Raw genomic sequence first — 12,603 nt, forward strand, 5'->3', positions numbered from 1 at the left:
TGCCCAGGGCAAGGCCTCGGAGGACCAGCCCCGCCCACTCCTGGATCCGGATGTCCCGCCTCCAGGCCGGGGCGCGCGAACCCTGTGGTCGAAGCCGTGGTGCTTGGCCCGGCGGCCGGGACTGACTCGTACGTAAGCATTCCGTCGCGGCGGGAAGACACGCAGGTGGTCCGGGGCACGTCGATCACCCCGACATCGGAGCCAGGGGTGAGGACAGTGCGGGAGCCTCACCCGGGGGACCACCTGGGCAGTCCTCAGCTTCCCCAGCGGCCCCTCGGGCCGAGGTCTCACTGCTGGGCCGTGCCAGGGCCGGGGCTCCGTCATCGCAGCGGGTCCCAGGCAGCGGGGCCGCCTCCGCCGGGTTGGCTGCTGCTCGGCGTCTGGAGCTGAGGCCTAGGGTCACCTCCGGGGCCGATGCTAAGGGAGTGGCCGGGCAAGGGCCTGTGGCTTTGCCCGGTGCTCGGCGCCTGGGCTCTGTGCCTGGCGGCCCTCTGCACCCGGCCCACGGTGCTGCCCGGCCCACGGTGCCGCCCGGCCCACAGTTCTGCGCTGCGCGCGCCTGCCAACCGCCCACACAGACCCGAGGGCGCGACTCCTCTCGGAAACACGTCAAGCCCTTCACTCCTTCACGGGGCTCCCGATCGGGCCTGCAGTTTGGGGAACTTCCGGTTGGAACACGGATCCAGCATTTAAACATTTCCACGTGGAGACCAGGCAGGAGCTCACAGGTCTGTGCATTCACGTCACCTTTCCCGTGGCCGAGCCAGGAATTAAAACGTCTCCGTGCAAGTCCGCGGCTCGCGGGCGCTCCGCGGGCCTGTGCCGTGAGGAAACGTGTCCGTGTCTTTTCCTCATGGTTCTGGTTACGCGGAGGCCATGGTTGGCCTGCAGGAGGCCTGCCCACTGAGGGCGTCGCCGGGGCAGGAGCAGGTCAGTCCTGTCTGCCGGCATTTCCAGATGTAAGGATGGAGGCCCCGAGCCGACCCAGTTTCCTAAGAGAATGCCTGGCCGGTGGGTGACCCCCGGCTCGGCCAGGCAGAGATGGGCACCCACCTCCAAGCACCGCCCTCCTAGGGCCCCTGACGTTCAGAGAGGGCGGTGACCTGGCTCAGCTCGCCTGCGTGCAGGTTCCAGGGCCCATGTTCCTCGCTCATTCATGGCGCCTCTAACCTGGGCGGGGACTGTCCCAGAGCAGACCCAGGAGGAGGCAGGTCAGAGGGCTGCCAGCCAGGCCCCACACAGGGTCACCTTCTCAACGAAAGTCCTCATGGCCCTGTCCGCTGGACTGTAACGATGTGTCCAGGCCACTGGCCGCTCCTCACCACCCAGAGTGACCTCAATCCAGGGCCAGGCTGCCAGGGGCTGTGGGCCCCTCAGCCATTGGTTGGCAAGACCTGGTGACCCAAAGCCAAGGAGAAGCCAGAAATGGACAGAGAGGGTGGGGCGGGCACAGGCTGGAAGGGCCTCAGGCAGCACAGGGGTGGAAAGGCACCTGAGAAATGGGGGAAGGTGGCAGGAAGACTCAGGGTAGGGAGGACGAACCTAAGTTTCAGGCGGAGGACACGGAGCTGCAGAGGGAAACAAACAGGTGGACGTTAGAAGGGTTTACTCCTCCGGAAATTCACCTTCTGCCAAGGAAATGCCCCTTTTATAATGGGAAAGCGTCCCTAACCATAACTGTAAACTCCACCCCTACGCCATAAGTTTCACCCAATGATAAGAACCCTAACCCTAGCCCTAACCCTAACCCTAGCACTAACCTTAACCCTAGCCCTAACCCTAACCCTAGCCCTAGCCCTAACCCTAACCCTAGCCCTAACCCTAACCCTAAACCTAGCCCTAACCCTAACCCTAACCCTAGCCCTAACCCTAGCCCTAGCCCTAACCCTAACCCTAACCCTAGCCTTAACCCTAACCCTAACCCTAGCCCTAACCCTAACCCTAACCGTAACCCTAACCCTAGCCCTAACCCTAACCCTAACCCTAACCCTAGCCCTAACCCTAACCCTAACCCTAGCCCTAGCCCTAACCCTAACCCTAACCCTAGCCCTAACCCTAACCCTAACCCTAACCCTAACCCTAGCCCTAGCCCTAACCGTAGCCCCGCCTGGTGGCCTGGGTGCAGTTGGGGCAGCGCTTACCCTGCAGGTTGAAGACGGGGGCCTCCTGCAGCCGGAACTGCCTCACGTACCCCAGGTACCTGCTCAGCCACTGGGGGTCCCCGGGCAAGCGTCTGGCTGCGGTCAGAGGGGATGGTGGTGAGGGGCCGAGACCCCAGAAGCTATGCTCAGATTTGACCCCTCCTCCCGGCTCCTGGCCAGGCCTGAGCTGATGCCCGCCGCCCAGGTTGGCGCCCTGGGCACGGCCCTCGGCCCACACGGGCTGTGCTCCAGGGGCAGAGGGGGCTCCCCGCTCCTGGGAGCCAGAATCTACCCCCTGAGGCGAAGTCAGCCAGAGGGTCCCCACAGCACACAGGGTGCTCCCTGTGACCCTGTGCCCACCCCCACCCCGCTGACCCCTCCCGGCCTGCGGGGCCCTGGTGATGTGGCGCCCACCCCCCTCCCAGTCTCAGGCGCCCGGGCCCCTCCCTCACCTCCGTCTACTCCTCAGGACAGTGTGCCCCCTCCCCCAGGAGGCTTTCCCGTCGGCCCACGGAGACTCCAGCTCCAGGACACGCCCCGCAGGCACACGGAGGGGGTGGAGATGCGGTGGGTGTGTGAGTGTGAGGGCGGACAGATGGGCCTTGGGGTCCAGGGCACCCGTCCAAGGGGCACGAGGGTGCCGTGCTGAGCGGCCCAGGCAGCAGGCACTAAACACAGGTTTTGGGGAGATGGGGGGGGAGGTGTTCAGCGTTGGGGGAAGACACCACCTACCCAGCAGCGCCCACAGGCTGGTGACCTCGCCCGCATCCCCGCCGTCCCCGCCATCCCCGCCGTCCTCCACGCGGACATAGAGAAGGAGGCTGCGGTAGTCGGTGCTGACGAAGCGGACGTGCATGCGGGCGCCTCCCTCAACTGTGGGGACAGACCCAGCTGGTGACAGGGGGCCCTGTCTCCACCCCACACCCGGACCTGCCCGCGGTCCGCAGGTGGACACGGGCAGGACGAGGGTTGGCTCCCTCTGGCCCCGGCCCTGCCCCCACAGCTGGGCTCGGGCATCGGGGTCCCCTCCCCCAGCGAGGGGCCCGGCCGGGCGGACTCACAGGCGCCGTGGTACTGGCCCAGGAGCCCCGTCGGGTGGATGGTGACGCGGACGCCTCTGCACAGCCTCTCCCCCCTGGGGAAGGAGAAGAGCTTGCCGCGGCTGCCTGTCCCTTCCCTGTCCCGGTCCCCGCCCCCACGTGCTGCCGGCTCAGACTGCCCCCGCTGAGGCCCCGGAGGCTCTCGGCCCCCCGGGGCCCTATAGGGCCACCAGCAGGGACAGGAGGGTGGGCCCCCGGGGGCGGGAGGGGCTGGAGGCTGCCGTGAGCACAGGGCTCCTGGCTGGGAAGGAGCCGGACCCCCCGAGGTGTTGGACCCTGTCTGTCCCCGGGCCGACCTCAGGTCTCGGGTGGGGACCCAGGACGGGCGTCCTCATCACTGGGCTCCAGGCACAGAGCACACTGTAGGCCCCGCCCGTGCCCCCACCCGTGGCCCCCACCCCGGGGTCTACAGTTTCTAATGGTGGGGTGGCCTGGGTGCCCACAGACTGTGGCATCCGTGGCTGAGCTCCGGCAAGGACGTGGCCATCACGGTCTTTGACGCCACGGGCGCAGCTGCTGTATCGCTGAGTCAGCACGCTGGTCCCGTGTCACCAGCTCTTCCACGGGGACCCAACCAGTGCTGCCGGCCAGCCCGCCCGGGACCCAGCTGGTGGGCAGGACGGGCTGAGCCGAGAGACCGGCTGGCGTGGTCTCTCCCGCCCGCCCTTCCTCGGAGCTTTGGAGCCTAAGGGACACTGAGCCGGCTCAGGGCAGCGGCTCCGGCCCCGGCTCTGTGCCGATGCCGACGTCGTGGGAGGCCCCCCAAGCACCCCCGCCCTCAGGACCCCCAGGGGCCACGCTTACGTCCAGAACAAGAGGAACTCCAGGTCCCCGTCCCGCCGCTCGATGGAATGAAGAGCCAGCCTCAGGGGGTCGGCGGGAGAGACCAGGTGTGCCCGGCTGGAGGCCAGCCGGAGGGTCAGCCAGCGCCCGGCCACCTGTCGGTGCAGGTGCAGGGTGGGGGAGGGTCCCGCAGCCTCCAGTCCCGGGGGATGGGTGGGGGAGTTGGTGGGTGCCCGTGGGCCCCAGGTGGGAGCAGGGGTGTGGTCAGCCTCCCCTCTCAGGCCACCTTGGCCCTCAACCCCTCCCTCACTGCCCCCCTCCTCTCCCCCTTCCTTTAGCCCCTCCTGTACTCGGTCCACCCACCGCCCCTGCTGGTCATGTGCCCTGGCCGAGCGCGGGAGGGGGAGAGTTTCCCTGGACCGGCCACCGGGTCCTGAAATCGCTCACTGCCCGCCCTGCCCGCACCATCCATGCCCAGTGATGGGCGATGGCGGCGGGGGGGGGGGTCGCCAGGACAGAAGGCCCCTCAGCCAGGGGACAGCTGCCCAAGGAGCACCCAGGGAGGCGGTGCCAGGGCCTGACATGCCCGCGGCCTCGCCCGCCTCCCTTCCGTCGTGCCCTGCCTGGCCCTGGCGAGGCCCCCGAGACACTGGCGCCCACGTCCTGGCCCATGTCAGCGGGTACCTTCTGGGCGTCAAAGCCGGGCTGCACGGGCACCTCCTCCAGGGTCCTCTGGGCGCCGGCCAGGCCCAGGCCGAGGGCCAGGACCACGGGGGCCCAGAGGGCAGAGCGGCCCGGCGGCCGGGGCCCCGTCTTCATGTCCGACCTCCACCTGCCGCCCGTCCCGCCCGGACGCCCTGAAGGTCCCGGAGTCGTGCCCTGCCCGCCTGTGTGAAGGGCGTGCCGGGTATCGGCTGGGCGAGGGCCGTCCGGGCGGTTTGGCCGCGTGGCACGTGCCTGGGAGCCGTGGGGGCGGGAGGAGGGCACGAGGCGTGTCTGCCGGTCCCGCGGGCTGGGCTCCCTCCCCCGGCTCCTCCCGGCAGCACCCCCTCTGCCCGAGCGGCCAGCACCCTGCGCTCCTGCTCGCCCGCTAGTGAGTTACGTATAAGCTAGAACAACAGGGTGACTGTCTGTTCGCACGGGGACGCTGCCTCTGCCTCCGGTTCGCACCAGCCCCGTCGGCCGTGCCTTAGACCTGGCACCCCGGGCCGAGCAGAGGGGGAGCAGGCGCCGCCCCCACCAGACAGAACCGGGAGCCGTCCCCGTCTCTGCTCAGTGCCTTTACGCGGTCTCTGTCCGCCAGTACTGGCCATTGATCTTCTCCTGAAGCGTGCCCGTTCGCTCTGTGTGACCCCGATGTCAAGCAGACATCCTTAGGTGCATGTGCCTTGCATGCTGGCGTGTGATTATACATGTTAAATGTGCACACGCACTGTCATGTGCGTGTAAATGGTTCTGATTTAAAAATCCCTGCTCCTGTCGCTGTAGACCCGGGTGGGACCGTCCGGCCCGTGGGCGTAGGAGGCCCGCGAAGCCATCGGTCTGGCCCTGCCAGGCACGGGGTGGGGGTGGGGGGCTCCTGACATGCCTGAGCGGAGAGAGCAGGCTGGCTTTAAGTTGGTGACGTGTGTGGCCGCGCATGATGTCATCCACGTCCGAGCGGCCCCTCGGGAGAAAGCCCCCGCCCCGACCCGAGACGCACCCCGCCGCCCCCGCTCCGCGTGGGAGGCTGGGAAGTCTGTGAGGAGCCAGCGAGCGTCCGTCCGCCCGCCCCTCCTGCAGCTCCTCCCTGCAGACGGCCCTGTTTCCCCGCAGAGGACACGGACGCCTCGCAGACACAGGGAGGCTGGTGCCAAGCCTCCTCCTAGCAATGCCACGCGCTCCTGGAGACGACCTTGGGGTCACGGCTGCCGTTCTGGAGGCAGGACCTGATTGGCCGTAACCTGAGCAGGTTTCGGCGCGAGCAGCTGGGTGTCTGGGCTGCGTGACCGGCAGGGTCCGTGCCCTTCCTGCAGCTGCCGTGTTGCGGGTCCCGGCGCTAACCCCAGAGCTGCCGGGCCGCCCAGTGCTGGCAGCTGAAGGCGGCTGCTGTGCGCTGACCCCGAATGTCGGGGCCTGTGATGCCCGGCCCTGCCCTCCCGCCCTCCTGCCCGAGCCGCCCACCCCCGCCCCCACCACCCCCACCGGCCCAGGGAAGACGCAGAAGACGGGCTCCGATGTGTCTCTTTATTGTGAGGGGCTCAGGGCAGTGGGTCCAGGCAGCACCCGAGGGGCCTGGTCCGGGGCGGGGGGGGGGGGGGGGGCAGCGCCCAGCAGCCTCGGGGCCTCAGCACCTCCTGGGGCCTCTGACCGGAAGGAGGGGTGGTGCCGTCCTGCAGGCGGGCTGAGGTCCTGGAATGGACCAGGGTCCCCTGTGATCCTGGGGCCCTGAGGGACGACCCTTGCCAGCCGCTCCCAGCGCCCCGCGCCCACACCCGGCCCGGGACCCTGGGGCGTCCGCCTGTGGGCGTGGCCAGGACGCAGGAGAGACGCGGGCAGTTCCAGACCCTTCGGAGGGTGGACGTGCAGCAGCTGGTTCCCGAGGCCCCGGGAGACCCCCGGAGACCCCAGGTTCCAGCCCTTCCCAGGGGTCCGGCAGGTGGCGGGCGCTCAGGCCCCTGTGCCCGGGGGAGAGGGTGACGGAGGGGAGTCTGGGCCCCCCCGGGACCCCACACCCAGGACGTGGAGCGGGGCAGGTACGTTACCCAGGAGGCGGGTCAGCAGGACGCGCTTAGACACGGCACCTCTCTGCGGGACGAGGGGCGGCGTGGGAGGTCACAGGTCGGCCAGGACACCAGGGGCTCTGAGGGGGACCCCACCTCAGGGGCTCTGCACCCCACCTCCCACCCGCCCCCTGAGAAGCCTGGGGTGATGGGGAGGCCGCCACGGGAGAAAGACGTTCCCAGTGAGCATGGCCTTCTGACTGGGGGCCGTGGGCAGCGGGGGTCGGGGGTCAGGGGTCAGGGGTTGGTGGGTGAGGTCACCTTCTGCCTGGGCCGGGGTGAAGGCCATCTGGATGTGGATGGGCAGCAGCTTCATGGCCCTGCTGAACTGGTCCATGACCATCTGGTCCACCTTCGGGGTCCTGGCTGTGGGGGGCGGGGGTCAGTCCCTGGGCTGGGGGAGCCGGGACCATGCCCAGGACGAGGCAGGAAGACACCCCGACATCTGAGGTCAGCAGAGCTCAGCCCTGCTCCCCAGGGTCGAACAGGGCTCCACTCACCTGTCCTCCAGGTCCCTGTCCCCCTCGGCCCAGCACGCCCCCCCCCCAGGGCCGTGCTGGGGGTCAGAGTCCCAGGAGGACAAGGCCCCTCGGTCCCGGCCGGCCGCCTACCTGCCTGCGACCCACGGGGAGCCCGGGGGGTGGTGCCGAGGCGTGTGCCCCGAGAATGTCCCACGTCTGCTCTCCGGTCGTTACAGTGACAGCCCCCCCCCATCCCTGCCTGAATGTTTGTCCCCCTCCCCCACCGGCAGGTCTGTCCCTCACAGTCATGGAACCCCCTCCCCCCACGGGACCCTGGGACCCTCCCCCACGGCTCCGGGAGGCGCTGGCGCACCCAGGTACTGGCAGGCCAGGCTCTGCTTGGTGGGGGCGGCGTTCTCCAGGCACAGGAAGGCGAAGGTCTCGTAGTCGGTGTCCAGCACGTGCACCTTGCTGTCCCCCAGGCCTGGAGGGGGGACCGGGCGGAGGGGTGAGTCTGGGTTCTTCTCTCCAGCAGGAGGGGGAGTGCGGGTCGGCGCCCCCTGAGTGGCCACCGGGCGAGGACGGGAGAGCGGCTCCTACACCCCGACCCGGCTGGCCATTCCCCGAGCCGTGCCCGGGCACAGGGGCCTGAGCGCCCGCCACCGGCCGGACCTGGGCTCAGTCGTCGCTCGTTCCGAGGGGGCCCACCCCACCCCGTGTCCTGGTTAAGAAACGGGGTTGGCCTGGCAGGTTTGGCTCAGGGGTTGAGCATCAACCTGTGGACTGAACGGTCCCGGGTTCGATTCCTGGACAGGGCACATGCCCGGGTTGTGGGGCTCGCCCCCCAGTGTGGGGCGTGCAGGAGGCAGCGATCCATGATTCTCATCATGGATGTTTCTCTCTCTCTCTCTCTCTCCCCCTCTCCTTTCCTCTCTGAAATCAATAAAAATATATTTTTTAAAAAGAAAGAAAGCAATGGGGTTTCCATGCCGATCTCAGCACCGAGGGAGGGGACCGGTCCCGAGACGCGGCCACGCTGAGGGCCGCCCGGCAGCACGTACTGTTGATCTTGAACTCGGCAGGGACCTCGGTTTTCTCCGCGAAGATCTTGGCCTGGACACAGCTGCTGTCCTCCCTGGAAGACAGGGTCCCGGGAGCCGCCTCAGACTCCGCTGTGAGCGAGCCCGCCCCGCGGGAGAGGCGCCCGGCCAGAGCTGGTCCCCTCTGGGCCACACCCACTGTGACTCGAGTGGCCACAGGTGACCAGGTTCCCGCCACGCCCTGGAGCAGGGGAAGGGGCTGGGGTGCCCTCGGTCTTGCTCAGGGCGTTGACCTGTGTTCCCGGCGGTGATGGCTCTGGGTTCCCATCTCCTCCCCCCCACCCCCAGCCCTCTTTGCCACCCCCTCCCCCTCCAGGGGCAGACAGGGCCTTGGCGGGAGGAGGGCCCGGCCCCGACCCCGCTGCCCTGACCAGCGGCCTCCACACAGGCCCCGCCCCACACTGACCCCAGGTTGCTCTGTGGGCCCAGAGCCCTGGGCAGGGGCTCCAAGGGGCCTGGAACCTCCCAGCTCTGCCCCCCGACCCCCAACCCCCGACCCCATGCCGCCCACGGGAAGCCGGGTCCCCTCAGGAGCCCGCCCCCTCCCCCACCCCCGTCCTGGAGCCTGGCCCCTCCCCACAGCCGGGACACCCACCATCTGTGCGCCATGATCTCCACGTCGCCCTGGGCCGTGGGCCTCAGCTCCTGGACGTACAGCCTCAGGGGGGCGCTCTGGGTGCTCAGCAGGGCGAGGTCGCTGGCCGCCATGGCCACGGAGTACCAGGTCCCGGCCACCTGGGGAGGGGCCGTGAGCTGCACCGGGGGGCGGGCAGGGACCCCAGCTCCCGGGTGGGCTCTCCGTCCCTCCCGTCCTGGCCAGTGGAGTCCTCCCCATTCCCGACTCCCCAGGCCGGCCTGCGGGGGGGGGGGCTGGGTCCTCAGGGCACTCACTGACCCCCCCGCCACCGGGCCACTGTGGGACCCTCCTCTGCTGAGCTGAGGAATGTTCTAGCTAAACTCTCTCAGCCCAGAGAAGGGCCTGAAAGCCGCCTCCATGAGTGAGGGAGGAGGTTTGGGTCTTGGGGCGACGTGGCTGGAGATGAGAAAAGTGGGGGAGGCAGAGGCACCAGGGAGGGCCTAAATGGTGTCCCCCCAAATTCATCTGGTGCAGCCCAGCACCTCAGACGACTATGAGGAGGCGGGACCTTTGCCCAGCAGCGTGGCTCAGTGGTTGAGCGGTCCTGGGTTCGATTCCCGGTCAGGGTGAGTTGGGGTCCGATTCCCAGTGGGGGGCATGCAGAGGCAGTCGATCAGTGATCCTTATCAATGATGTTTCTCTCCCTCTGCCTTCCCCCATCTCTCTCTAAAAATAATAATAATGATAAGCAATAAAAGAAAAAATATTAATCAAATAAAAAAAGAAAATGGGTCTCTGAAGAGGTGAGGGCATTAAAATGAGGGCGGGCCCTGGTGCCGCCTGGCGGGTCCCTTATGAGCGGAGGAGATGCGGACACGGGCACAGAGCAAAGGCCGTGGGGGGACACGGGGTGGGGGGGCCTCGGACAGACCTCAGGACCTGAGACCATCAGTGCCTGTTGTCTAAGCCGCCGTCCCTGGTGCTGTGTTAGGGCGGCCCCGGCAGAGTCCGGCCGCCCCGCACACCCCAGCCTCCCCGCCTTCTGAGGGCCGGCGCCCTGCGCTCACCCGCCCCGGCCTCCCCACGCAGCCACCCAGTCCCCAAACCTTCTGGACGTCCAGGCCCTCCCCGGTCTGGGGCACAAAGATGTCCTGGGTGCCGCACACCAGGGCGACGCTGAGGGCGAGCAGGAGGCACTTCATGGCTGCGGCTGCGGGACTTGAGCTCCGAGCGAGAAGGCCGAGGCGGCGGGCGCGGGGCCTTATATGGGAGCAGGGCCGGCCCGCGTGGCCCCCTGCCACGGGTTCCCCGAATCCCCGAGGCTCCTTCCTCCCCGGGGACAATGGGAGGCCTTCTTCCCTCTGAGTTGAAACCGGAAGGTCCTCTGTGACCCCCAGTTCCTGGTAGGGCCCCGAAGGGAAGGATGGGGGGGCCGGCTCTGGACAATGACAGAGCCAGCCCGGAGGAGGCTGTGTGTGTGTGTGGGGGGGGGTGCATGGCCGGAGAGGCCCACGCGAGCCCAGGACCCCTGGACACCGGGTCCGAGTGGCCGTCTGCCCCTCCCCCTCCCCGCAGCCCCAGGGCCCGCCCTCCCCCCACACACTGGACAAGCCCTCTGGAAAGGCAGGGCCCCTCCTGGCCTCCTCCCGTCTCTGCTGTTCTCTCCTCCTCGACCTGCACAGCCTGAGGCGCGACCTTGGTGGGTCCTCCCCCGCTGTCCAGCGGAGGGTGCAGCGAGGTTCAGACAGAGCCCGGGGGGCTGGCGGCGTGAGCCCCGAGCGTGTTTGCTGCCAAGGAAGAGCGGTGACGTCACAGGGCCGCCAGGTGGGGCCCGATGGAAAGCGGCCTGACCTCGGGTGGGTGGGCGGGGTGGGCGGGGCCACGGGACCCAGCTCTCAGCCCCCGACGGGTTTTTGTTGATTTTCAGAGCAAGAGGAAGGGAGAGGGAGGGAGAGAGGACCATCGATGCGAGAGAAACCAGCGTCGGCTGCCCCTGCACGCCCCACATGGGGGATCAAGCTCGCCACCCGGGCAGGTGCCCTGACCAGATTCGAACCCGGGACCTCCTGGTTCGTAGGTTGATGCTCAACCACAGCCGCACCGGCCGGGCCGGTCTTCACGGTTAATGAAGAGCAGCTCGGGGGGCTGGTGTCGCCCAAATGCTCACGTCCGCGGGGTCCTCAGATGAGGCCACACAGGGGGCGGGGGGTGTGGGGGGGCTAGTCTAGTGCCCGGTGTCCTATCGGGAGAAGCAGGGGCAGGGAGGGGTCACGGGAGAAGAGCGTGGGCAGCGACGTGGCCGTGAGCGGGTGCCCACCCGCCCGCAGCTGGGAGAGGCGGGAAGGATGGCCCGGAGCCTGGGGGGGGGGGGGGGTGCAGCACGCGGATCGTGGGCTCCCGGCCTCGGCACCGGAAGAGTGAACCCCGTCAGCAGCCCCCGCCTGCCCCGTGGGCTCCCGGCCAGGGGCACAAGTTTAGATGGGCGTCCACCGTGACCCCGGGGTCAGAGGCCGCCCAGCAGGGTCACGCGGGGCAGGGGCAGTGTGCCAGGAGAGCAGGCGTCCTGGTTCCCGGAGCTCGGGGAACGCCGGCCGCCAACCGCACGCGTTTCCTGCAGGTTTTCTCCGAAGTCCCGCCGTGCACCTGCCAGGTGGCGCGTCCCAGGCCACAGAGTCGCGATTCCAGGAATGAATTTCCGTGGAAAACCTGGAACACGGAGGGAAGGGAGCCGCCGGCCTCGGGCAGGGGCATCAGGAGGCCCGGGAGGAGGCCCCGCCCCCAGCACACGGCCCCCCCCCCCCCCCAGGGCCCTGGCACCTAAGAACCGGGTGGGGTCGGGCTTGTAATGGCTGAAGCAGGAAGTTACCTCAGGAAGCCTCCACGGCAACGCAACGTCCCCCGAGGCCGTGAGACGGGACCCCGGGCGCCGCGTGGGTCCCTGAGCGCCGTGGCCCCAGCGCCGGGGCCGAGCAGGTGCCGTCACGGTTACCGCCCGCCCAGGAGGCACACCTTTTCCCCAGGGGGGCTCCGTCCCCACAAAAGTCATCACCCAGCTCCTTCCCAGGCCACCACCGTGCCCACCCCCAGGCCACCACCGTGCCCACCCCCAGGCCACCACCGTGCCCACCCCCAGGCCACCAGCATGCCCACCCCCCAGGCCACCACCGTGCCCACCCCCAGGCCACCACTGAGCCCACCCCCCAGGCCACCACCGTGCCCACCCCCAGGCCACCACTGTGCCCACGCCCAGGCCACCACCGTGCCCACCCCCAGGCCACCACCATGCCCACCTCCCAGGCCACCACCGTGCCCACCCCCAGGCCTCCACTGTGCCCACCCCCAGGCCTCCACCGTGCCCACCCCCAGGCCACCACCGTGCCCACCCCCAGGCCACCAGCATGCCCACCCCCCAGGCCACCACCGTGCCCACACCCCAGGCCCCAGGCACAGCCTTATCACAGCAAATATGTCCACCCCCAGATGTGCCTCCAACCTCCCCCGCTCGCAGCCACTGACAGCACGGCGGTTCCTCAAACAGCAAAGAGAGTGCCATGTGACCGGCTGTGCCGCCCGGGTGGGCACCCAGAGGACGGCAGCAGGTCTCGAAGGGACATTTGCAAACCCATGTTCGTAGCAGCCAGAATGCGGGCACAGCACGGCGTCCCTCGATGGATGGATG

The 12,603-nt window shown here is 68.8% G+C and overlaps 2 protein-coding genes across 2 annotated transcripts; both read right to left on the bottom strand.

The window, feature by feature from the left end:
* Nucleotides 1-2,091: 2,091 nt before the first annotated feature.
* Nucleotides 2,092-4,843, bottom strand: LOC307111103 (lipocalin 1-like; the record flags this gene model as incomplete). Its single annotated transcript, XM_079790786.1, has 5 exons — nt 2,092-2,237; nt 2,874-3,014; nt 3,203-3,399; nt 4,046-4,179; nt 4,709-4,843. The coding sequence occupies 5 exons, from the start codon at nt 4,841-4,843 to the stop codon at nt 2,092-2,094; spliced, it is 753 nt and encodes a 250-aa protein (XP_079646912.1).
* Nucleotides 4,844-6,385: 1,542 nt separating this feature from the next.
* LOC307111233 (beta-lactoglobulin-like) lies at nt 6,386-10,139 on the bottom strand. Its single transcript, XM_079790972.1, has 7 exons — nt 10,031-10,139; nt 8,943-9,082; nt 8,309-8,382; nt 7,621-7,731; nt 7,048-7,152; nt 6,769-6,811; nt 6,386-6,415 (listed from the first exon to the last, which is right to left on the bottom strand). The coding sequence occupies exons 1-6, from the start codon at nt 10,124-10,126 to the stop codon at nt 6,795-6,797; spliced, it is 543 nt and encodes a 180-aa protein (XP_079647098.1). The 5' UTR covers nt 10,127-10,139; the 3' UTR covers nt 6,386-6,415; nt 6,769-6,794.
* Nucleotides 10,140-12,603: the final 2,464 nt, after the last annotated feature.

The sequence above is a fragment of the Cnephaeus nilssonii genome (assembly GCF_951640355.1).
Source record: "Cnephaeus nilssonii genome assembly, chromosome: 14".
Classification (NCBI taxonomy): Eukaryota; Metazoa; Chordata; class Mammalia; order Chiroptera; family Vespertilionidae; genus Cnephaeus; species Cnephaeus nilssonii.

Bases quoted from the DNA above. Each gene is read 5' to 3' on its own strand.
- LOC307111233 (XM_079790972.1), bottom strand. From the start codon at position 10,126: ATGAAGTGCCTCCTGCTCGCCCTCAGCGTCGCCCTGGTGTGCGGCACC. The intron at 9,083-10,030 runs GTTTGGGGACTG...GCCCCTCCCCAG, and splicing joins AGGGCCTGGACGTCCAGAAG to GTGGCCGGGACCTGGTACTC. The intron at 8,383-8,942 runs GTGGGTGTCCCG...CCTGTCTTCCAG, and splicing joins GAGATCATGGCGCACAGATG to GGAGGACAGCAGCTGTGTCC.